We start from the raw sequence: 24,744 nt of genomic DNA on the forward strand, positions 1-24,744 counted from the left end.
GCCACGCTAGTCTACATTCATCGACTCACGTCGACGGCCTCCAACAGCTGCCCATGTGCCATTCCCTTGCATGCCCCTTGGCTGCTGTTTGACTATGAGTTTGGTCCCGACCCGAACCTCTATGATCTGGCTGCTTCAACCACAAAGGTAATCTCATGGTGAACGTGAAATGAGGTGAAAACGGCCTTTGCTCACCACCTTTTCTAACTTTCCTCACCAAAATATGAAGGACAACGCCATGACTATACCGGCGCTCATGCTCATGCGCCGCAGAAAATCAATCCTCTTCTCGCTGGGTGTGTTCACACTCCTTCTCTACACTTTGTACCTGTGGAATTCTCCATCAAAGCCGCTGCCGCCCATGCCAGGCACCTACCAGTACTTCTCGGAGATCAACTTCGAATACCACACACACAGTTTCGGCGCCATAAGTCACTGTGACCCGAGATTTGCCCCGCCACAGCCGCCGGGCATAGAAGAAACGAAAACGGCACTTTTCGCGCTGCTGAAAACTTACGCCGCGACAATGAGGGATCTTCGCGCCGAGACTTGGATCGCGCACGGAACCCTATTGGGGTGGCACTGGAACCACAAGTTCTTACCTTGGGACAACGACATTGACGTCCAGATGTCGATAGAGACACTGGCGGGCCTGGCTCTCTACAACATGAGCGAGTATCGATATCTAGTTGCTGGGGAAGACAAGCCGCGGACCTATCTTCTGGACGTCAACCCCCACTACACCATAGCGTCGACGCGGGACGTCGCCAACAAAATCGACGGTCGCTGGATCGACACCACGAATGGGAAATACATCGACATCACGGCTGTGCATGTCAGCCCCGGGGATGCGGAACATACCCCAGTTGATCAGGGCATTTTCTTCTCCAAAGATGGGCATCGATATCTGGTGCGTCCAAGAATCCTCTTCCGGTGCTGAACCTGCTAACTGTCTGTGATCCAGAGGGAGGATTTGTTTCCGTTGCAAGACACGACTGTTGAAGGCATCGGCGTGAAAGTGCCGCACAACCCGGCCAAGATTCTGGCTGAGGAGTACGGGAAGAAGTCTCTCACCAAAACGCGCTTTCACTGGTAAGCTATTGTGTTACCCTGCACGCCGCAAGTGATCTAATATTGGCCAGGCACCGTTTCAACAAGTCATCGAGATTGTGGGAGGCTGAGTAGTGAACGAACAATCCGAATGCTATTGGCACACTTGCTTGCCCATGAGGAGTCCGTAGTGGCTTTTGGACTTTGGCACAGGTAGTTGCACCTGGACTCAAATATTCCTGGAAATGTACGAACCATCCAACCAACCAACCAATCACGCAACTAGACAATCAGGTAAATGCCCTGGCGTCTTTTCCTTTCCTAGTCGTAAGAATCTTCTCCCAATGCGGAAGCTCCATATTCGGGGAGCATTGTCGTCAAACCCATATCCTTCAGAACTTGTCGCGCCCATGTGCTGTAGAACAGGCGGGACGACTGCCCAACGAAGATATCCCCCGGCATCTGCAATCTTCTCCATCCGCATGTCGACCCAATCCTTTTGTCTCGATCCTCATCTTATCCAAGACAATTTCAACCATCTCTCGAGGAAAGACAAACCCCCTAAGAGCAGCATCCGTACCTTTTCATTTCCTGAGCCCCGGGCCTCGTGGCCATCGTGGCCTGCTTCCCCTGTGAGAAAGATTATAAGGACCATGGCCGGGACGCAGATGAAGGCGATTGCAGCCACGACTCCATTGGTGAAGAACTCCAGATGTCTCGGAAACCGTCTTCGGGCCATTCATAACACAGTCACGAGAGAAGCCCAGACATCGAAGGACCAGAAGAGGCATGTGTGCCGCTGTTTCGCTGTTCCAGCCCAGGAGGTCAGCGGTGTAGAAGAGACGAAGGTATATCCAATTCTGGCCGGAACGGGAGTCTTCCATCTTGGCTCTGACCATGGCGAGAGCTTTGAGCGAGCGCCGGAACCAGTCTCCAACCGTCAACGTATCGTCCTCGACTATTTCGATAGACCTCCGGGCAAGCCACGACCGGCTACCAACGGGACGAGCTGCATTCAGCGATGACTGATAACGGCCATGTTGAGCTGATTTTCGATGGCCCGGACGGAGAAGTCGATGGTCTCGATATGTCGTGAGACTTGTTGCAAGGGGACGAGAACAGAAAAGCAAAATGCCGCAGCTGAGACAGCCACCGGACGAGACAACACCCAAGTTCAGCCCGTCGCGCGACAACCGTGGACATGGCCGCGCAGCCCGAATAGGTGTCTACGCACTCCCATGTACCACAGACTCGCCTCTTTTCGAGATGGCAATTGTGGAGGGCACAGATGAAGGGCAAGGGACATTTCGTCTACCAGAACGCAATACCATTGCGCCTATCCTTTCCTACCTAGCCTACGTACCATATCCATATGTGTCTCAGCAAGTGCGGCTAGGAAGCAGTCACATATTCTGTCCTCAGCCGAGTCAAATGGTTGTCCTGCTGCCATGTACACAAGAGATTTGTCCAAGCATATGCACATGAATATATCCGGTAAACCTAGTCCAGACGACGACCCTGAGCCGGACCCATCCACGTCGACATTACCACTGCTTGTAATCCTCACATCACTTCACCACATCTTCCCCAACTCGGTTCGGACAACTACAATCTTGAACCGTGGATGATCTTCATATCCACAATCAACTCCCGCCCGCCATCGTTGATAACCAACACACGGACACTTCCTCTGCCATCAGCGAACGCTCGGTCGATTCGGTTGAACAGACCGCCCTGATCAACGACAGACAATCCCTGCTTGACGTCGCCGGTCTCGGTCATGCAGACGATCAAGCCGTCCTCACGGATGTCCAAGACGCGGTATTGCTTGAAGACAGGGCCAAGCATGGTCTGCACGACAACGGAGGGAGCAGGATTGCTGATGAAGGAGCTCTCTTCGTGCAATTGACGGGTAAACAGGTCAACACCTAGGTAACGGTACTGGCCGGTCTGAGACGACATGCTGATACGGATGACCTGCGAGGGACGACCCTGGAGGAGGAGAATGTCGCCAATGCGGATAAAGTGACATTGGATGGGCACACCGCGGCCTCCGAAACGAGGCTCGACGAAACGCACTTGCTCGACGGAACCCTCGCGGACGCGGGTTGGGCCGGTGGTCTCTCTTGACTCTACCACCACCTCCTCTCGGCCACCGTCATGGTGGTGATGGTGGGAGAAGGGGTGCATGATGCGGTCGGCGGCACGCTCCACTCCACGGCGGAAGCTGTGATAGTTGCCCTCGTCGTCGTAGTAACCCATGTCTCTTCTAGTTGGTTGATCGGCTGTGATCTCTTGTTTTTGAACTGTGACGTCGGCTTGGACGGGACGGCGACGCTCGTACTCAACGTCGTAAGTGGGATCGACGCGGCGACGGTACTCTCGCTCGGTGATATCTAGCTGAGACTCTAGAGTCTTGTCGTAGGTCTGACGGCGGTCGTAGTCTACTTCGACGTGGTCCCGAGTGTCTCGACGATCGATTTCGATGTCGACGTTGGTGGCACGGGTGTCTCGGAAACCGTCGGCACGGGTGCGGGTGTCTCGACGGTCGACTTCGATGTCGACGTTGGCAGACTTGTAGTCAGTGGGTCCTCGGTACCTGCGGGGAGCAGAGAGGTTGAGTTAGCAACGTGGCACCTCCAACAGAGGGGGGTCAATGCGTCAGAAGCACAAGCACAAATCCAAGCACAGGGCATTTTTGCACAGAACGCATGGAGGCACGTACTTCTCGCGTGTGAGCTCTACCTCGGGGTATTTTCGATCACGCTCCTCGTAGATACGCACGTCCTCTCGTTGATATTGATCGCGGCGTGGACGGCTGTCTCTATAGGAGATGTCGACTTCTTCCTTAGAAAATCGAGTATCTTCCCGTCCGACGCGCGAGGAGGTTCTGGGTAATTGGACTTCCCCTTCTACCTTTGTGACGGTAGTTTCTTCGGCAGAAGCGTCACTCCTGTACGTAGACGGGAAGACACTGATTGGGATTGGGACTCGGGCGTCAAAGTCCAGATTGCCAGCTCTGAAAGGCGCCTCAACTCTCTTCTCCCTTGCGGCAGTCGAGAGTCAAGACTGTCTTTGGGGGAACTGGGTTCTCTGGGGGGAAAGAGGACGTGAGGGAGACGAGTCTGCAACGAGGAAGTCAACAATGCACGCTGAGCAAAAAGGAGCAACAAATGCTGGAACGATTTGGAGCAAAAAAGGCCAAATGTTTACAGGGTGTGTTTGGATGAAGAAAAGGGAAAGGGGAAAGAAAAAGGGCAGGGACCATCAGCAACAAGAGGCCTTTTTAAGGGAGCAGATGGTGGAGATTGGCCCAGCTCAAGGGCCACCAGGGCGACTCAGTCTGTGGCCAGTCACCTAGACACCCCGTCACCCCGTCACTCTGCCTGCGCCCGCAACACACAACAACCGACACGCTTGTTGATGCGGTTGTCACGGTAGCGAAAACGCGAAACCCCAATCCAGTTTAGCCGTCTCTCGGCTCAACCGTCGCCGGGTTGGGGCCCTTGGGAGCAACTCCGCCTGCGCCAGTGCCTGCGCCCTCACACACAAATATTTCATATTCGAACTCACAATCGCGGCTTCGTTGAAAAGCGACACAGCTGGATATCGATGGATGTCCGGGGGAGAGGACACTACAGACCCCATCCCGACATTCTGGATGGTGTGCCACACCTGCAAGCTCCGCTCTGGCTCTGGCTCTGGCTCTGACCTCGTCCTCCCTCGCGCCCAAAGAACAATCATCATCGTGTATCCTCATCATTGGCCTCGTGTTACCCTCTATGCCTCGCCAACGCAGCCAAAGAACCCTCGCATGCATCCCCTCCTACAGCTTCCGGAACCCGTACACCACATCTGACATCCTTCTGCCTCTTGACGTGAAGAGACGGACATGTTTGACGCGTGGACGAGCATGGCCTGGCCTTCTGCCTGCAGCTCTTCAGCTGGCATCCCTCGAGCTAGCTGCATTGGCGCATATGCAACAGCTTCGGCACCCCATGCACCTCGCAAACTCTCCCACCAACCACGGGCCACACCTACAGGGATGTAGATACAAAAGAGCAGCGTACCCAAAGACATCTGTAGTCAGACTGATGCATGTGGTATTTCATCACCATGGCTGGAATCGTTTTCTGTTTGCTCCTTCCCGAGCCCTTTTCCTTGCTATTCCCATGGACCTGTGCTGTTTGCGTCTACGCTATCTATCCAACTTTTACCAGAGGAGGCTTTTTCTAAATGCTCTGAAAGCAGGGTAACCCGGCCAACTCGAGTCAATAATATAGGTCAACGCTCGTATTCAACACCCACCCACCCCCAACTGAGACCCGCGCCTTGCTATGCCTTTCTAACTCACAATTGGTGTATCTTGCAACCCTCCATTACAGAGCACTGTCCGCAAAGCATATTCTGCGTTAGTGCCTCTGCACACAGTTCCATTCGTACTGCATTCGTGATTAGCCAAAGCTCCTCGCTGGACACCATATCAAACTGGAGAAACTCACCACTCGCCCGTCTTCGTCCCCGGTGTAGACCACTTGGGGCATTGGGAGGATGCAGCTGATGCCTGCATTCACATTTGCTCCATCATCCCGGCTGCTGTCAGCATGGTTGAGCTGTCGAATGAGCTCCAGCTCAAACCGGCCATCGCGGATCATTTTGCTCCAGATGCGGACCTGACCCCTCTTGTGGCCGGTAAAGACTAGGTCTCGCTCCAGCCACTCGTTGCCCGCTCCCTCGTAGCATGCGCACGAGACGATGCTCTCCTGCGAGCGGTCTCCCGAGTCCTGTCGCAGGAGCAGATCGCCATTCAGGGTATACATGCTGATCTCGTGCCCGTGACAGAGGACAATATTCCCCGTAACGTCGTTGATAGCCGCACATTGCACTGGCAGCTCACCATCCAACTTGCGGATGAACTCGCTGCGATTAAGATCCCAAAGCATCACCTGACCATCCGTCGAAGCTGATAACAGTGCATTGAATGACTTGGATATAGCCAAGGAACTCACCGGCTTGCGGTGGCCGAAGAGTGTGGCTCGCGGATGTAGTTCCACCGTCTTCCCACTTTCAATGACTGTCCATACAGCCACAGTGCAGTCTGTCCCAGCAGTGATCAATGTTTTCGAATCCGCGAAGAGTGCACATGACAACTGTCCAATGTGCAGATGCTCAAAGAGCCCGATCTGCTTCCTGCTCTCGGTCGAGTAGAAACGGACGCTGTTGTCAGAAAAGCCCCATTCAAGGTATATGTCGTAGTCCGGAGGAATATTCAGTCTGAATGGTCCCGAGCACAGCAGCCGATCAGACTTCCAGGAATATCTGAGCGAAGCCACCCTCTCCCCAGTTTCCAGGAGCGTGGAAGGGATACGAGTCAACGATTCTGCGGCAGTATCAAGCCGCTTGTATCGATGTCGGATCTGTTCCCGCGTGGGATGCGGTTTGGTAAAGACCTGATATGGTGTCTGGCCAAAGTTATGGATGATTCCAATGGTTGCAAGCCGTTCCAACGGGTCGCTGATGGCGTCCAAATCCTTTGCACCCTGATACGAGAGGTAATGGAACACGTTCACGGCCTCCACGGCAGCTTCCCCTTTCTGTTTACTGCCAAATATCAGATCGATCCATTTGTGTAAATTGCGGCTGACATAGGGACTCTCGAGCGCCTCGCGCTGCTTGGCAATGAAGATGCGAGGGTCACCTTTTGCCCACGGTGGTAGCTCAACGTTTCCAATGGACTGCGACGTTTGCCTGGTTCCGAAGTCGAAATCATTGACATTGACCAAGAATTCTGGCAGATAGTAAAACTCCGGGGTCAACTCGCGAACGTCGGTCATGTTCATTCGGGCCGCTGACCTCCAAGCCCCTTCAATCGAAAAGAACATGCGATCGGGATGATCAAATGTACCGCCCTGCAAGAGGAGATAGGACTTGACGAAGGGTTGCAGGCGAATCAAGTAAGAGGTCACGATCATTGCCGAGGAATAGTGCGTTCCGTAATGGAAAGCTGGGGTATTGTTGTCGCCCATTTCCGCAAACGTTTGGTATCGTTCTCTGAACTCTCTCTCGCGTTCGATCGTCTGACAACCCATGGGTTTGGAAAGATCGCGAAATGTTCTTGGGTCTGTGAGGTCAAGTTCTTGACTAGTGTAGTCTGCAATGACCCACGGGAACACGGGATACTGTGTCAAGTCGTTGTACGTTCTTCCCGCCATCGTGTTGATCAGCATGAGATAGTGGAAATTCGACATTTCCCCCTTTTGCCATTTCCGAGTTGCAGCGAGAGAGGTCGACTGCTGACCGAACACATTTGCAAACTTGGACCCCAGGGTCTGTGGTTCGTCATCCACACTTCTCAAAGTCTCATAGCGCCAGGCCGTCTCCGAATGACTGCCCAGTCCGGTGGGCGAAGGGGCTTTGGCGCTGATGAGACTGTGCAAGTCGTTCCGAATCTGAGGCGAGATCACGGTCAACAAGTAGCTTCTGCCATCACCGAAGAAGATCTCGATTGCGACATCTCGGAAAAGAAAGCGCCGCTTGGAAACGCTGATAATATCAGACCACTTCCAGCTTCGAGTGCCATGTTCGTCACTCCGCGACACAATCTTGCGTTCCGTGACATCTCGCCCAGAGATCATTCGCACATAAGGATCTCGGTCTTCTTGTGGTGCTTGCCAGACATTCACAATTTCTCCATCAGCACGTTGAAAGAAATTGTCTAGGATATAGATATAATCCTTGCCCAGAATTAGTAGTCCTTCCACCGCCTCGAGTCCTAGAATGCGCGAAATGTTGGCAACGTGCTTGACCTGGTCTCCGCGGTGAAGGCTACGCATCACCTTTCGATTCTTGTCCTCAAATTCATCCATCTCAGCATTCGGATCTTCAACCAATTCGAAACTCTCCTCTCCCTCCATGGCTTCACTCTGGGTTTCATTGTCTGCTGTCTGGTCGGAAGCCTGTTCTGTACTTTCTTGGAGTGCAGGGAACGGCTCAGTCCCGGTGTTCACGCGCTTGGGAGTGTCGACGACTGGCGTTGCTCCGCCGGGTGTAACACCTATCGATTCCGCCGTGGACATTTTGGTATTTCTAGTATCGAGCCGCAATTGTGGCATGTCAGATCCTTTCCTCTTTGGTTGCTGATCTTCTTCTGTATAAGTGTAGTCTTCGTGCAATCGCATACGCATTCGATTCCGCCCTTCTGTCTGATCCAACCTCCACTTTCTGGGTTTATTGGTAGCAAACAGCCCGGCTGGTTTACTTGTATCCCTTTGCATCCGACTGAAGCTGGCTTCGGCGTACACCAGGTCATCCTGCTGGTCTTGAAGCAGTCTCTGGTGCTTGAGGTATTCGGAGGAATATATGTTGGCAGTCCAGTTCTCAAAGGCGATCTCATGGCGGCGAATCAGATCGTCACGGTCGGCCTCTTCCCGTGCCCATTGCTTGACCTTCTCTCGCCGACGTGCTATTCTCAGACGGCCATTTTCTTCAGTCCTCTTATTTTCCGAACTGACGAATGCATTCCACTGCTTTGAAAGGGTATCGAAAAACAAAGAATCCAGCTCACTGCGATGCTCGTCAACCCAGTAGAGGAAAGTCTCGTTGTCGAGTTCAACCAGCTTTGAAAACCCTCCGGCCAAGCCTTTCTGCTCCGTCGTATCGGTTTGCCCAAAAATTGCTGCTGCTTCATCAGGTTTTTGAACGAGTATGATCCTCCACAAATTGGCCGCCGCTTGCCGAACTGCATTGGTTGAAGAGATGAGGTTGGCGTACAGTAGGTAACAGATTAGCTGCAGATTGGCAGATTGGGTGTCTTCACCTGAGAGCAGGACAGTCTGCCAGTATGTCAACTTTTCCAGAAAGGGTAACGAGTCGTTGTCATGGATCGATGAAAGACTCAGGAGCACGGTCCGGAAAACAACAGCGCGGATGATGGCAATTGTTTGCGCGCACAGTCGCACGCTCTTCAATTTTGCAATATCAGGACGTTGAAGATATTCTAGTATGGAACCTGATAGGTCAAGTACTGGATCCCCCCCGCCAATGAACCATCCTTCAAAGAGAGCCTCTTCAAGATGTCCGAAGAGGCGGGCTAGGTTGATCAGAACTCTGGGTTCCGTCAGGATCGTCTGATTTAACGCTATGTGGTTCGCGAGGTGCGAGACGGTGTTTCTCAAGATCCACGTTTCGAAGTAAGACTGGTGTTCAATGAAACCAGGCGGCGTCTTCAAGAATAGACCAAGTCCTGGAAACTCTTTTCGAACGAGGATCTGATCCATGAAAACGGATATGACTATTTCCAGCAAACCCTGAACAATAGAATGACCGTCGTGAAGTTCAGGCACTTTTCCCATAGCCGAGTTCGAGCCGCCGGAAGCTGAAACTGCTGTGGTGGCGACAGAACCATTCTGGTGGGCATGCTCCTTCGTGACGAGGACAAAGGACGAACCTCTCCGAAGGGTCTTGCCTCTGGTCGCCGTAGATGAGTTTTCTGTGTCTATAGTCCGGATAATAGGAGGGGTGGTCGAGAGGGGATGAACAACAACATCTCCGCCATCGAATGTAAGCGTCGAATCCCGAGCATCCAACTCGGTCTTTGCTTCAACCACGTCAGAACCGACCACGACAGGGAACAGAACAGCAAGAAGATCTTGAATGTATGATGACGTGGCTGCAAAGTCGCGGAACTTCTGTGACCTGGTGTGGAGGTCCGCAAGAAATTGGACAACAGTGTTAAATGTCTCGACGTGTTGGCTTGTTACAATGGTGAGCAGCGGGTTCGGTGGTGCCATTGTTGACATGGAAAGTCGCTCTGGTGGTCCACTCAACTCCTCCAATGGCGGCGCCAGGAACGATGCAGCTTGGTGCCTTTTTGACGACACAATTGTCTTCAGACCGCTTTGCAGCATGCCCGTGATGACTTCGAGGATTTCGGGATAGAACACCGAGAGCTCTTTTTTGTTAGCAAAAAGGTCGATGAATCCGTACAGATCGAAGTTTCTATCCAGATCTAGATTTGCAACATCAAGATCAAAGAGTACGGCGAACAACGCAGGCCACAACGCCGGAAGATGCCACCATCTCTTCAGGCGATAGGTCATGATGGTAAAGCCAGAGGTCTTGGATGTGTCCTTGAATTTCTTGACGTAGGCGTCGCCGTGTACGACGAGCAATCTCGCCAAAATCCTCATTGAAAGCACCACAACTTCCGGCGAGGTCTCGGACAGCAAGTACAGAAGCCACTTGTTCGTCACAGTTTTGGCAAATTTCTTGATCAGGCTGTCGTCATCTTTGCGGCACAACATCTCCGAATAGAGGCGGAGAACTTCCATCCCAATCTCAAAATGTGTCAAAGTCGACGTGGCGTCGTCCTTGGAACCATGAGATGATCCAGCTGACGAACTTCTTTGTCGTGCTTCCCTGCGGATAGTTTTTCGCGCTTGCAATCCCACATTGCGTTTGTTCACCGAGAACGTTATGAAGAGGGCGAGCGAACGTAAAGTTTCCGCCGATAACGTTTGAGGCAAGAGGACTTTGATTGCGGCCATGTACTGTGGCATGATGGGCCGAGTCACGGGCTCCGACTTTAGAGCTTCCATCAGTCGTTTAAGCACCCTCATTCTCGTGAGCCTCTTCAAGTTGAAGCGTTTGTATTCACTTTGTTCTCCAAACACCAAGAACTGGTCAAAGTATAATTGTTGCACAGGAAGTGGTCCACATCTCCACAGACTGGTGTCTGCTACTAAAACTTTGTAGGCCAGAGGGTTGTTGATGACGGATTTCGTTAGATCCTCAGGATTGTAACCGGTGAAAGAAAGGACGGAGGTCAGTACCCGCAAGCTCAACCCGGTCCTATCGAGTCTCGATGTCGGAATTGCCCAAGCGGCTTTTGCAGCTTCGCCGTTGGTCTGGGAGGGAAGGCTGAGCTTTTCCTTCAATAGCATCGCTAAAATTGCATATCCGCCATCCCTTTCCATCACTTCGCTGTTTCTCCAACTGTGTCGGACGGTTTCCAGTAGGATGTCAACGGCGAGGGCAACGTCCTCTGTTGTCCGCGCTCGTTGGACGAGCCCGAGTCCAACCGCACCGCAGCCACCCAAGCGCCAGCTAGCATCATCCAGCGATTGCGGAACCGTCACTGTAGGGTCACCCATGAGCAGAAAAACGCCTCGTGCTTGAGTCAATGCATCATTGATCGACGGCACTGCGCCGTTTATCGCCACAGCACTCGTGCCCGAACGGGTGTAGGCTACGAGATTTTTGGCTGCCAGCCTTGACAATGACTTGACCAGTTGAGTCTCATCAATGTTGTTTCGATCATCGTTATCGAGGATTGTTGCAGGGGAAACATTAATCAATATTTTGTCCTCGCGGATGAGACTGCTTGCCTTCTGTCGGATAGCCATAATAAGTTCTGATTGTTCCTCCTTTCCGGGATGTAACATCTCATTCCGCAAATTCAGCGCCGCTGAGGCCTCGTATGTCTGGAAGGAACCAAGGCAATCCTGGAAGTTACCGTGATACTTTGGGCCAAGATGATAAAAGACGGCAATCAGATCGTCGCTCATGGTATCTTGAAACAGAACCGCAGAACCGAGTGACCACTTTGACAGACAAGTTACTCCGGCAGAACTTGGGGATAAATCTTGGGGTGTACCGAAGAACGCTTGTACCTTGACATTGTTTTGGCCACGATCACTTGGAGGCGTAGAAGGGTAGTTTGCCTTTTGTTGTTCGACAAAGTCTCCATCCACAAACAAGAAAGCCTTGGAAGAAGATGTCGTCCGTGGTCGCTTGTGCACCAAACAGATGTGATACCATTGATCTGGTTGAAAAGCCACGGATTTGAATCTGACACTGGGCCTGTTGCCTTGTATTGCAGTCTGCAGGATAAGGTGATGGGTGTCTTTCTCGAGGTAGGCTAGAACGAAACAGGTTTGAGTTCTATCGAAAGCGCCGAAGAGGGTCGTGTGGGCTTGAGTGTCGAAGGCATCAAACCGTGCCCAGAGGCTCAGCGTGTAGCCCCCAGTGTCAAGAGGCGGGAAAGGTCTACCCAGAGTGGCTAATTCCGTGGATGCGTAGCCATTCTGGGACAGGTCAAATTGCAGACTAGGAGGCTGCCGAGAAACGATGATAGCATCATGCAGGAATGAAGCTGCATCGGAAGACGTACTGGCCTGCTTGAAAAGAAAATGGGCATCGTCCAAATGGGAGACGCCCTCTTGGCACAAAAACAGGGCCACTTCCTTCATCAGACTCCTTTCAGTCGCAGAGAGTTGCTCTTCAAAGATCAGCTTGAGCAACGCAGTGAAGGTGCCAGCTGTGTGCGCGGAGACAATGTTCTGCCGCGATGTCGAAAGTATCTCCCTAATACTGAGTGGCAGTGTAACTCTCAGCAGTCGTTGTGGAATCTTCCCAGCCTTGATGCCGGCTGTCCAAAGCCCAAGCATCACCACTAGCAGCTCCGGCACTGCTAACTCACCATCGTTTGCCAGCGACTTAACAATGCCTGCCCGTGCTGTTTCAATCGTTTCTTCAGAGAAGAGATTGCCGCCTTGAAAGCTTATGGACCGATTTAGAGCAGTGTAAATGTCCTCGGTCATTTCCACGCCAGTAGCCGTGGCGAAGAGGATCCCAAAGAAATGTTCCAAGTATAGGTCGTCACCTGTCTGACAAGATAGGATCGTGAAAAATTGTTCCAAAGTGCATTGTAGAGAGTCCCAACCACCACTGTCCACTTTTGTTCTGAAGTATCTCTGGTTTCCCTCGTGCCCCTCCAAGGCTGCCCCAAGGACGCCGAACCATTGTGAAAGAGACTGGAGGAATGACTTGGTGGTGGCAGGGGGATCGGTTGGCACGGAGTACTTGTCAACGAGCGAGCGAAGGAGGCGGAGTAGCGCTTGGAAGCCTCCAGCTCGTCGAAAACCACTGTGTGCTCCGTGGGCATCATTATCATCTTTTAGGAAGTGCCGCAACTGTTGCAGGCAGGTTGCCTGATCGAGACTGTTTTGCAGAGCAATGTAGGAGCTGTAATCGAGGGTGTCAAGGCTCTTGACAAGTTGCGCAATGTCCTTGTCTTCCGGACGCAGAATGTCTGCGGTGGAAACGGCTCGCGCACGAGTATGAGTGTTAACGGTGAGGCCCATGTCTTTGTACAACTCGGGCCCACCTCTTATCTGGCCTTAGCACCGCAGATGGTATTCGCCGCGACGGCATAGGGAGAAGTAAAGGCGCGACAAAGGACTTTGAGGTACGGGGAGCCTGGGAATCTATTCAGAGACCTATCCAGCACCCGGGACATGAAATGGTCAGCATCGAGAAATGCCCTATGCTCAAACGTGGGGGAAGGGCTGGAGATCTTTCGCGGATGGCGAAGGCGCCAATTGGCGTGGAAGAGAGCGTGAGTAACAGTATAGGAGTCCAAGTTCATGTAGGAGACTCGGTACAGAGGACAATAGTCACTATTGTAAGGGCCGTGGAAGCATTCCACCGCAGACAAAGGGGGGTTTCTGTGAAGATGGAAACCTGCGGGTGACGTTGGAGTCCGCACTTTCTCGGAGTCGCTAGATCTCGATTCTGGCCCCCGAACATCACCTCAGCCTAGCCACCGCTTCAATAACAAATATTCCTCGAGTCAAGATGCAACCTCGCGACGGATCCTCTGGTCAATGTTTCACAGGGATGGAATCTCCCACGCGTTGATCTCAAATGTAACAGGATTGAGACGTATCACAACGAGCGCAGCGGTCGGTTCGCACTGGAAGTTGACATGTCAGTTTAGCCCGAAGCTACAAGGTTGAGGCTGGTGCGGCCTCCGACGCAGCTCTAAGCTGTACTCCGTACAAGCCGGCCCACTACCCCGAACGAGTACTCGATTCGTGCATCTAGACTTCAAGGAGTCGGGCTGGGAATTTGAAAAATCTTGGGCTCGAGAGGGTATCTCCTCGTTGATGAAGCATAGCAAGCACACGGCGCGTGGCCTAATTCATCCCATGTTCCTTCCTGCCTTTCTCCACCTGTTCATTCAAGTGCTTGACGACCTCCCTGCTATTCAAACGGCCCAACCACTCATTGTACTGTGTAAACTTGTCCAACCGCTTCTCCTGTCCCAGCTCCTTCAACAATCCTTTTGCGAGATTGGCCCAGGGCACGAACGACAGATCTGCATATGTGCATTTCTCTCCCACGAGATAAGCCTGCTTCGTATTGGCGAGATGGGTGTCGAGGACCGAAGCAACTCGCTCAATCTCGTCCGCATAACGGGTAATGGCGCTCGGAATCTTTTCTTGGTGGTAGCGAGCGAACCAGACGGCTTGGCCAAAATAAGGCCCTTGCCCTGTGCGAAGACTGGTCAGCGGTCGCTAATGCTGCAACGGGAATGTAATGGCGAAGTGCCTTGTGACAACGCAAAATAGACCAGATCCGAGAGAGCCTACCTGAGACCTGAAACATCAACCACTGCTGCAGGAGGTACTTTTCAGAAGAGGTCCCGTAGGACAGCTTTCCCTTCTTGTCATACTCCTCGATCAGATACAAGATAATTGCACCAGACTCCCACAGCGTGATACCAGTGTTTGGATCCACGATTGCTGGCACACGACCATTTACGTTGATCTTTGTGAACGTCTCGGATTTGACATCGGTGATTTCGACAATACGCCAGTCATACGGAATATCAAGCTCGTCCAGGATGATGCGTATCTTGATCGGGTTGGGCGCACCCCAGTGGCCGTAGACAGTCAGAGGTCTTAACGTGTTGGTAGCCATGTCGGTGAGTGGGGTTTAGGTTGCAGGTAGCTTGTTGTTGTGGGAGCTGGAGAAAGACTCGTCACAGAGGTAAGTGATGTCGCCGGTACTTGGCCTTTTACAATGAATGAATCAGCCGGGTGACTGTGCCATCATTCAGGAATTGGGCAATGAGCCTTCATCTTTATACCCCAGCACCGGGCGAGCTTCGCACGAAGCGATTCCTGATCTCGGAGATTGTCCTGACAAAGCTGGGTTGCAAAGGTGGTCGCATGCATCTTTGCTCGCGCTGGAGTTCCCACAGTAACTTCATAACCACCTAGTTCCAGATTGAATTCGTCCGAAAAGTATTTTGCCAGTGTGCTGACGAAGTTGATGAAAGGAAAAGTAGAGGCTCAGTGAGGTTTGGCTTAAAAACCATGACATTAGTGGTATAACCCAAAGGGGACTGGCCTGGGTTTGGTGGGTTTATCCTGTCTGAACGTCAAGCCATCCTCGACATCACTCCCCCAAGGACACGAATTCATGGAGGGAAAAGGCCCGCAACGACAACGCTGGCCGGCGCGACTCACCTTGAGTCCCTGACCGCATCAGTATCTCGGCCGAAACGGAGGACGGACTTCTCTGCCACAAACACCCCAACAGTCCCGGGGCAGGGTTTCTTGCGCATACGATTTCCACCTTTGCCGGATACGTGCAATCTTCTCCTTCGACATGACCTTTCTAAGTCGGACCAGTCCATTCGACATCACCGATGGAGGAAAACAACTACCTTTTCGTGCATTTGACCTCGTCTCCTAGAGATCGAACGTCGCAAGAACTTCAATATGCCGCTTGCAAGGCCCACATAACAAGGAGAGTCCACCGGAAACGGCGACAAAAGCTGAAGGAGCATGAAGAGGATACGTGCAAGAGTCAAGCTTCAGAGTCGGCCCGTAGTCTATCCCTGGTGCCTGTCGAATTCAGCGGCAACTCCGATCCTTTCAACTGCCACATGATCACGGTGACGCCCATAGTGAACCAAGCAGTCTCATTTGTTCGGTTCCATCTCAATCGCTGTTGGTCACCAACCTACATGGCTCAGTTTGACGACCTCCGCCCTGGACCATGTCCTGTCCTCAGGGCCAGCAGTACGATTGGCACGATGGCGGCGAAATGGGTCTGGTCCCTTTTTGTTGCAGACGTTGGGACATTCTGGTCTGCCGTGGCAAGCATACTACCACTCATGATCCGCTTCGTCTCGCCAGAAAGTGCACGTGAACTCAAACGAGTTTCTCTGGAGCTCAAGGGGAAAATCCTGGCAGGCCTGAGAAAGACTCTGCAGGACAAGCCGCTGACACCTCAGCCTAGCATGGCTCTCATCTACCAAGTCAAAGCGCTGTTTCGTGAAGCCACAACGAGCGGAGATACCAATAGCGCCAGCGTCCACGCGAAAGTTCTGTTCTGGCTTGCCGAGCAATTGCCCATCCGAGAATGCCAAGGTGGTGAAGATGTCCTAAGCATAGCTCTATGGGGTGACAGCCTCTCAGCTCTGTTTCAACTGCGTCGGCCGATCCTCAATTACCTCAATTGGATGCCTCAGATAGTCGCCACCACATGGAATTCAGCAGAAGCACTGCTTCCCACCCCTCACACAGGCCATATATCTGTACCCGAAAGTGTGTTCAGTCCTCAGCTTCGGGAAGCGTTCAGTCACATCCGCCGAGTCATCCATTTTGGCAAGGTATCCCTGCCTGTTGACGGCGATGAGCATCTCAGACGCGCCCAGCTGATCTTCCACTGGGTTATTACTAAGTCTGAGTATCATATAAGCAGTTTGCTGGATTTGTATTTCGACCTCACCGAGACAAAGGAATTCGACGGGGTGAGTCAGGGTGGTAGGCATACCGAGGCTGCCCTAGCACTGGCTCTGCTATACGTTTTCCAAAAGAGCTTTAGCGACACTTCACACTCTGACGGTATCGATATTCACGACAGCACAGCCGTGATTCATCCAGCCCTCCTAACCAGAATGAAGGCTGCTTTTCTGACCTGCTCGCAAGTGGAACGTGTCATGTACAAAGATGTACACTTCTGGATCCTCTTCGTAGGCTCGTTCTGCGAAGAGCGCTTACAGGACCCAAGCTCAAGAAATCCCAATAGATACGGCGAGTGGTTCCATCAGCAGCTCGCTGAGCAGGCTTTTGAGGATGGGCTCTGCGGTTGGGTTGACGCCAGATATGTGCTGGGTAGATTTGTGTTGAATGGTTTTCTCAAGCCTCCCGCGGAGGAGTGGTATGAACGGACCATATCTCACTATAGGAGTCTGTGAACATACACCAATATATGCCATACCTTGAAGCAACGTAGCTGGGTAAGGCAAGTATGACTCGACCTCTTTGCTATCGTCAGCCCTTACAGAAGAAGGATGGCAGACGGGCAGGAGGCTGCTGTTGGGAGACAAGGTCGTGCGTGGGCTTGGAAATTGTGCCCGCTGATGTGTTGGGGTGGAGAAATGGCGAGGCGGGCTGGACGGGGCGTGACGGGGGAATGGACGAAAGCAGCCAATCTGGGCTCAGGGATAAGTACAGGGTCCGTCGGGGTCCGCAACCGGCCAAAGTGCCTTGCCGTGCCTTGCCAGCAGTCACTGGGAACCCCCCGTGCCACCCCCAAGCCGAGCAAGCTCCCCGGCAACAACTGGGCCTAGCCCGAAGCTGCGTAAGTGGCAGCCTGGTTTAGGCGTTAGTGCGGCAAGCAGTCATGCGTCCACTTGTGGCTGTGGCATCATCCACCACTGTATCTTCTTATCCCATCTGCTCTTCGTTCCTTAAAGATACCATCCTCCTCATCACTCCCCATCATCACCTTCGACTCCTTCACTTTCCCCATCTCCCGTGCAGCTTGATTCATCCAGGCTCGCACTTCTGTTGTCTGTTGTCCTGCCCATCTCCCTTGTCTTCCCATCGTTGTCGACCCAGTCTGCATCATGAAGGGTTACGCATTCGCCTTATCGCTCCTCCCACTGTTGGCGGCAGGTTCGCCAGTCCTCGTCGATACCATCCACAACGATGCGGCTCCTGTCATCTCCTCTTCTAATGCAAAGGAGATTCCTGACTCCTACATGGTTGTCTTCAAGAAGCATGTGAGCGAGCGGGCCGCCACCGCCCATCACTCCTGGGTTCAAGAGGCCCATGTGTCACACGAGTCCCGCAAGCTGGAGCTTCGGAAACGCAGCCAAGTTCCCATGTCGGATGAGACTGTCTTCGAAGGGTTGAGACACACCTACAACATCCCTGGCGGCCTTTTGGGCTATGCTGGTCATTTCGATGAAGGAGTCATCGAGTTGGTCCGAAGGCACCCGGATGTAAGTTCCTATCCGTTTGTTTCGAGTCTTTGGTCTTTCAAATAGCCTCCATCCATCCCCAAGGCATCGATACAGTGGCCCTGCAATGCTTTACTGCGTCCTGAAAATGCTACATGCCTTCCACTGCCTTCTCGTCCTTATGTTTTGTCCTGCTCTGAAGCTCACGTGCCCGGTTGCTTAGGTTGAATACATCGAGCGTGACTCCGAGGTCCGAACGATGAACTCTACTCCGTCGCTCGAAAAGAACGCTCCTTGGGGCCTTGCCCGTATCTCTCACCGTGAAGCCTTGGGCTTTGGCAACTTTAACAAATACCTCTACTCCGCGGATGGCGGTGAGGGCGTTGACGCCTACGTCATCGACACCGGTACCAACATCGAGCACGTTGATTTCGAGGGCCGAGCCAGCTGGGGCAAGACAATCCCAATTGGCGATGAAGATGTGGATGGTAACGGGCACGGCACACACTGCTCTGGCACAATCGCAGGCAAGAAGTTCGGCGTCGCCAAGAAGGCCAGCATCTATGCCGTGAAAGTTCTCAAGTCTAATGGGTCTGGCACCATGTCCGATGTTGTCAAGGGCGTCGAATGGGCTGCCAATTCCCACGTTGGCTCCGTAAGTGCCGCAAAGAAGGGCAAGAAGAAGGGCTTCAAGGGCAGTGTTGCCAACATGAGCTTGGGTGGCGGCAAGTCTAGAGTCCTGGATCTTGCAGTCAACGCCGCCGTTGATACTGGTCTTCACTTTGCCGTCGCTGCCGGAAACGACAACGCTGACTCTTGCAACTATTCCCCTGCTGCTGCTGAGAAGGCCATCACTGTCGGTGCTTCTACCTTGGCCGATGAGCGTGCTTACTTCTCCAACTTCGGTACTTGCAACGACATCTTTGCTCCTGGTCTCAACATTCTCTCCACCTGGATTGGCAGCAAGTACGCCACCAACATCATCTCCGGTACCTCGATGGCTTCCCCTCACATCTGCGGTCTCCTCGCCTACTTCCTGTCCCTTCAACCGTCGTCCGATTCTGCCTATGCCGTTGCAGAAATCACCCCCAAGCAGATGAAGGCGAACATGATCTCCATCGCTACTGAGGGCGCCCTTTCCAACGTCCCGGCTGACACCGCCAACATTCTCGCGTGGAACGGTGGTGGCAAGTCCAACTACACCGAGATCATCGGTGACGGTGGCTATACCTTCAGCCAATCCAGTGCTGAGTCATATCTCTCCGAGAAGGCCTCGGAGCTGAAGGCTGAGCTGAAGCAGATTGCCGCCGAACTCGAGGCTCTTATTGAGAAGTCTTAGGAGGCTACATGAGCTGGTTCAAATCTACCGTCCTGCAATTCAGCCATTCGTGGAATGACACAGGGATATCGTACAGGCATATGGGTTTGGGGCGGGGTTAGGTGGTTTCATCGTAGATTTGGTCGGACTGGTAACCATAGCTCCCCCTGTTCTCGTGGGATGCTGGGCTCATGTATTTGAGATATATCGGTATTGCTGACAGACAATCACATCGCTTATCAACGAATACGTATTTCCCCTAAATGTGTTGGTCTTTGGCCGGTCGGATGGCACAGCGTGCGCAATATACGTCGATTGATCGTAGTCATCGTATGTGGAAAGCCCTCTTCCCGCAATGTGGTGGCCTATTGTGTACTTGTCCTGCCCAGTAAAGGGGCAGTCTCTTCGTGAGCATCCAGTTTCTGTTGCTTCTTCATCCTTTCCGTCCGCTGTTTGCCCCGACTCCCACTGTTCTCTCCGTCAGCAACAATCTCCTCGTCCTCCACTTCCTCCACTTCCTTTTGCGGCAAAACCTTGAACTCTCCGTCCACGACTCGGCTGACGACCCACGACCCCGTCTCTGCAGCGGCCTTGAAGAACTCCTGGTTCTCCTCGAACGTCCTGTTCCCGGACTCGGGACAGTACAGGTACGTCCACAGCCCGGCGAACGCGTTGGTGGCCGCAAACACCAGGAACAGGTAGTACTCGAGGCCGTCGAAGCCGATCGGGGTCAGGAAGGTGACGGCGAAGTTGGCCAGGCCCCAGACGATGACGCTGACGGCGGCGCCCTGCGCACGGGCGGTGGAGGGGTAGATCTCCGTGGGGATGAGCCAGGGAGGCACCAGCCAGCTGATCCCAAAGACCGCGGTGGCCACGTACAGGGCCGCCACGCCGGGGATGCCGGTCGCGAGCAACGGGATCGCGAGCCCGCGTCGGTTGTACGCCAGGCCGCCCAGCAGGGCGAGCAGGGCGAAGGAGACGGCCAGCCAGAACGCGCCCGCGACCATCAGTTTCCGTCGGCCGATGCGGTCGATCAGCACCCACGCGGCGGTCATCATGGCGAAGTAGAACACGTAGTTCCCCAGCGTGATGAACTCGGCCGTGTTGACGCCGAATCCCAGCAGCTGGAAGATCTGGGCCCCAAACACCGACACGGCCCCGTACCCGGTCAGGGCCTGGTTGACCTGGCCCATGACGGTGACCACGGTCGGGTGGAACTGCGAGCCGCCGGGCCAAAGCATGTCCCAGTACGAGATCGTGCCTTCCGCCTGTTCCTTCTTGTGCGCCTCGGTCAGCTCGTCGAGGCGGTCGTCGACTTGGTCCCGGCCAAACACTCGGGCTATGCTGCGCTTCGCCCGCTCGTTGTCGCCGTGCAGGACGCACCACCTCGGCGTCTCTGGGAGGAGGTTCGCGACCGCGAGGAGCAGGACCGGATAGACCTGCATCACGACGATGGGCACTCGCCAGGCCCACTGGCTCCATTTGCCCAGGCCGTGCGTGACCCCGACGTTGAGGATATAGGCCATGTTCAGCCCGAAGATGTTGGCTTGGAATTCCTGCGCCAGCGCCGTGCCACGAGCGTCGTCTTCTTGGAGCTCGGAGCTGTACACGGGTACCACTGCATCGATCCCTCCTAACAAGCCGGTCAGAAAGAGAAGTGGACACACCTGGGATTTTCGAGATCTGCAACCTACCGACTCCAAGCCCCATGACGACCCTCCCGCAGAGCATCGTCGCCAGAGCGGCCTGCTGGCCGGCGTTCCCCATCCCCGCGATGAACATGAGCAAGTTCCCCAGACTGGCTGTCGCCAGACACGCGAAGATGCTGGGCTTGCGACCTTTTGCGTCTGCGAAGCGCGATGCCAGCACCGCTCCCACAGCACAGCCCAGATAGTAGACGGAGACGACCAGTCCGACCAGCGCCGAATTTCCAGTAATGCCCATGGTGTAGAGGTAGTTGTAGTTTGTGTTAATCAGGGACATCATCCCTAGAGGAAGAGATCAGTCGGGGCTTGCTTCTCAGCGTCGTTCCAGGAACATGAAATACAAAGGGGGACGGATAGTCTGGCAATCGGGAAAGTAGCCAAGTCATTCATTCCCTGACAAAGACCAGTCCGTGGGAAAGGGATCTGAGACGTTGTTCTTACCTTGGTCATAGCCGTACAGGGCAATGGCCGTGGAACTGAACATGACCACTTGGGTCTGCTTGTCCATGATCTTCCTCAGACTGTAATTGCCCATCTTGCCGCAGACGAAGTTCTAAGTAATACTGTAGTTCTTGCAACGGATTAAACCCCCTTTAAGGCAGGGCCTGATGAAGCGCGTGGCTTGTTCTGGACTCGGTACCTCTTTGTCTATGGTCTTTCAGATATGGATAGCTGGAACGTCCACGAAAATCCGTCCCCAACAGGACTCAGCAAACCGAGATGAAGACCGCGAGGGCTGGTGGGGCGGCGATGTCGAAGCTCATCGTCCCGGTGTGTCTGCGACCTGACTGGCAATTGACTGGCTCGATGAGGAAGCGGCATACGACATGCCAGCCCGACCTTCGGTTTTGTCGATAGCTAGGTAGGTAGGAAGGTAGGGTGGGTAGGATAGGGTAGAGTAGGGCAGGGTATGTATCCTCATATCTTTGTAGCCGTTGTGGGAAGAGTTGGAGAATCACATCAATGGAAAACAAGATGATGACGTCTTTTCCTGCCGTCGGCAGCTTTTGATGCAGGACATCCATCCACCCATCCAATCGGCCACCCAGCCAGTTGGCACAAGTCCTTGGTGAATCTAACCTACGCAGTTCGATCGGGGTGTTGTTGGGTCGGCTGATCTTGCATCCCTGCCAACAACTTGCACGATGCCCACCACCACTTAGATGCCCACTTCTCCCTGCAAGTCTCCGGAGGGGATGGTCAACCCAACGATACCGTTTACCGAGGGGCATGTGACTATGCACAGGAACACGATGAAGATGAAGATGGGTGCGCTCCCGCCAGAGGATCGAAGCAGCGTGGAAGAAGCTTTATTGGAAGTTTCTTGTTCTTCTAATAAATAGTATTACACTCTAACCTGGGGAGCTGCGTCCATATGGACAAATGTCATAAACTCATAGACCGCCGTCCGCGCCTCCTTTGCGGCTGCTGATCTATGTCCTTCTCCGCTGGGGACGGTCTATCGGGTACAAGCCCATCATACCGTCCAGCGGGCATGGGACCTTGTCTACCCAATCCTTCGTTTTCGTCCAGGATATCAACGTGCCTGATGACATCGCCGTCAATCTCATTCCTAAAGGCAAAGTCTGGACCCGGCTCTCTCCACCCGTATTTCACCCTCAGCTCTGCCAACTCCTCCGCGATCTCTGGGCCGGTCAGCAAACAGCCCTTGTCGCCCAGTTTCTCGACAATAGGACGCAGAAGTCGTGCAGCACTCAGGTAGCTGTCGTCCCGAATGATGGCCGAGTTAGCCCAGGCTATGACACAGACCAACGCCACCAGTTGAAAGAACGGCAGGAGTCCCAAGATTGAAGCCGCCCACCGCCACTGCACACTCACCACTTGCGCAGGAATGGCGTACCAGCCTGGTGCATTGCGCCTTGGTCCGTTGTAGTCGATCGCTGCCACTGCCTCAATGCTGAACTCCATGATTCGCTGAGATATCATGCCTGCGTTTGCAGGGCTATCGGGGCTCCACCACGTCTCTGTATTGTACCGTACATACTGATAAAGGTCATCCGGCGTGTAGTTGAACCCTGACCATCCAATCGCCCCCGCAACGATCTTCGCTTGTTCATTTGGCATCTCAAATGATGCCGCCGGTTCTCCGTAATCCAGGTATTCCTCGATTCCTCGCACTTCGGATATGCTGCTTTTGCATTTGAAGAATGCTGCTTGGGGGATTGTATCGCCGTTGGCGCTTTGCAGTGCCATCACTTCTGTGCATCGTGGCCCACACGTAGAGTTGAGGACGCCGATATACGTCATTGCTCCCGGTCCCACCCGCACGACGTCGAGGGTGATTTGCTCTCCAGTCTCGTCACGGTAAGTAACAGAGGTACTGCTTCCGTTGCCGCCATCGATGACCTGCAATTCTCGGCAGGTGGCCGTAACACTGATGTTGCGGTGAGAAACCAAGGTGAGTTGAGGGTTTTGGAGACTCTGGTCTTGAAAGACATAGGTCATGACGCTCCAGTCAGAATTACCGTAGATTGTAGGAGTGCCGGGTGTGCCATAGCTCGGGACTTTCCCCTGCCCAGGAGGACTCCCTTCGACGAATAAATAGTCCTGACCTTGGATGCCAAAGTAATTTGCAGAACCCAACTGCGCATCCAAGGTGGGGTCTTTGGCTCCCCAGACATCACGGACGGTGGTCAAATCTGCGATACTCATTGTCCCGAATTGCCGTTCTGGATAGTTGGAGGTGTTGAGGTTGTATGTCAATCCCAATAAAGCCACAAGAACTTGCAGGAGAATGTTGACTCCCAGCCACAGAGCACAAAGCCACTGTGTCGTGTTGAACCAGAACCACACTCCTCCAGGAGTCCTTGCTGCCCAAAACAACCGTATGACCTTCCGCAAACTTTCGCAGCGCAACAACAAGTCGAATTCGTTCAGAGGGCGGTATTTGGAAGCCAGCATTCTCCACCGCATCATGGCCGCATATTCTCGTAGCGAGCTAGTCAGATTGTTCCCGAGAAAGAGAGAAAGAAGCACGATGAGCGCGTTGAAGGCTTTGACTTGTGTCACAGTCATCCACAAGAGGTTTCCAAAGGCTCCGAGGCATGCAGCTAAGAGGCCACAGAGCAGCGACGTGATGAACCATTGCCAGATGCCCACTGTGAACAACCGGCGACGCTGGCGGTCAGGTTTGAACTCCCGGGTTGTCCGCGACGCCAATCCAAACGCTTCGGTTGAGACTGAATGCCTCCATGGTTGTCGTAGCCGAGGAGGTCCGAACTTGGGGTAGGACCGACTGCTACTTGGCGAAGGAAGGCTGTTGGTGAAGGTCAGAGACTCGGACAGGGATTCGGAAATCGGCTGAAGAGGTGGCTTTTCCATAGGGCAGTGTCGCAGGCATCGTCTGAATGGCTTTTGGGACAGTTGTAGGCCGCTCGATCGGGGTGACAAAAGATGAGGTCCTGACTTTGAGCCACCGGTGCCCTTTTGGGTCGAGCGGCATCGAGTTGGTGCGGCATGACGACGACAAATGACATGATAGAGTTTTTTTCTTCTCGCGGAGGGACGGAGGGGCGAGGCTCTTGTTCTTGCGATAGTGGCCAGTCAGTCCGAGGCACCAAGACGTCGAAATGGTGGGTGGCAGGCCCACGGGGGTCGAGACTCGC

The 24,744-nt window shown here is 53.6% G+C and overlaps 8 protein-coding genes across 8 annotated transcripts; 3 read left to right on the forward strand and 5 right to left on the reverse strand.

Moving 5' to 3' along the window:
• Positions 1-238: 238 nt before the first annotated feature.
• Positions 239-1,185, forward strand: PV07_07420 (uncharacterized protein; the record flags this gene model as incomplete). The annotated part of the gene is made up of 3 exons (XM_016394500.1): positions 239-910; positions 965-1,092; positions 1,143-1,185. The coding sequence occupies 3 exons, from the start codon at positions 239-241 to the stop codon at positions 1,183-1,185; spliced, it is 843 nt and encodes a 280-aa protein (XP_016247919.1).
• Positions 1,186-2,289: 1,104 nt separating this feature from the next.
• Positions 2,290-4,437, reverse strand: PV07_07421 (woronin body major protein). Its single transcript, XM_016394501.1, has 2 exons — positions 3,776-4,437; positions 2,290-3,649 (listed from the first exon to the last, which is right to left on the reverse strand). The coding sequence occupies exon 2, from the start codon at positions 3,310-3,312 to the stop codon at positions 2,656-2,658; it is 657 nt and encodes a 218-aa protein (XP_016247920.1). The 5' UTR covers positions 3,313-3,649; positions 3,776-4,437; the 3' UTR covers positions 2,290-2,655.
• A 661-nt stretch (positions 4,438-5,098) lies between these two features.
• Positions 5,099-13,561, reverse strand: PV07_07422 (uncharacterized protein). Its single transcript, XM_016394502.1, has 2 exons — positions 5,553-13,561; positions 5,099-5,492 (listed from the first exon to the last, which is right to left on the reverse strand). The coding sequence occupies exons 1-2, from the start codon at positions 13,191-13,193 to the stop codon at positions 5,463-5,465; spliced, it is 7,671 nt and encodes a 2,556-aa protein (XP_016247921.1). The 5' UTR covers positions 13,194-13,561; the 3' UTR covers positions 5,099-5,462.
• Positions 13,562-13,883: 322 nt separating this feature from the next.
• PV07_07423 (uncharacterized protein) lies at positions 13,884-15,157 on the reverse strand. The gene is made up of 2 exons (XM_016394503.1): positions 14,484-15,157; positions 13,884-14,383 (listed from the first exon to the last, which is right to left on the reverse strand). The coding sequence occupies exons 1-2, from the start codon at positions 14,812-14,814 to the stop codon at positions 14,028-14,030; spliced, it is 687 nt and encodes a 228-aa protein (XP_016247922.1). The 5' UTR covers positions 14,815-15,157; the 3' UTR covers positions 13,884-14,027.
• A 152-nt stretch (positions 15,158-15,309) lies between these two features.
• PV07_07424 (uncharacterized protein) lies at positions 15,310-17,184 on the forward strand. The gene has a single exon (XM_016394504.1). It carries the CDS (start codon positions 15,548-15,550, stop codon positions 17,102-17,104), a length of 1,557 nt encoding a protein of 518 aa, XP_016247923.1. The 5' UTR covers positions 15,310-15,547; the 3' UTR covers positions 17,105-17,184.
• A 393-nt stretch (positions 17,185-17,577) lies between these two features.
• Positions 17,578-19,661, forward strand: PV07_07425 (subtilisin-like protease). The gene is made up of 2 exons (XM_016394505.1): positions 17,578-18,136; positions 18,318-19,661. The coding sequence occupies exons 1-2, from the start codon at positions 17,759-17,761 to the stop codon at positions 19,431-19,433; spliced, it is 1,494 nt and encodes a 497-aa protein (XP_016247924.1). The 5' UTR covers positions 17,578-17,758; the 3' UTR covers positions 19,434-19,661.
• A 116-nt stretch (positions 19,662-19,777) lies between these two features.
• PV07_07426 (uncharacterized protein) lies at positions 19,778-22,035 on the reverse strand (the record flags this gene model as incomplete). Its single annotated transcript, XM_016394506.1, has 3 exons — positions 21,560-22,035; positions 21,107-21,400; positions 19,778-21,045 (listed from the first exon to the last, which is right to left on the reverse strand). The coding sequence occupies exons 1-3, from the start codon at positions 21,651-21,653 to the stop codon at positions 19,778-19,780; spliced, it is 1,656 nt and encodes a 551-aa protein (XP_016247925.1). The 5' UTR covers positions 21,654-22,035.
• Positions 22,036-22,412: 377 nt separating this feature from the next.
• PV07_07427 (uncharacterized protein) lies at positions 22,413-24,660 on the reverse strand. Its single transcript, XM_016394507.1, has one exon. The coding sequence runs from the start codon at positions 24,458-24,460 to the stop codon at positions 22,505-22,507; it is 1,956 nt and encodes a 651-aa protein (XP_016247926.1). The 5' UTR covers positions 24,461-24,660; the 3' UTR covers positions 22,413-22,504.
• Positions 24,661-24,744: the final 84 nt, after the last annotated feature.

The sequence above is a fragment of the Cladophialophora immunda genome (assembly GCF_000835495.1).
Source record: "Cladophialophora immunda strain CBS 83496 unplaced genomic scaffold supercont1.4, whole genome shotgun sequence".
Lineage (NCBI taxonomy): Eukaryota > Fungi > Ascomycota > Eurotiomycetes > Chaetothyriales > Herpotrichiellaceae > Cladophialophora > Cladophialophora immunda.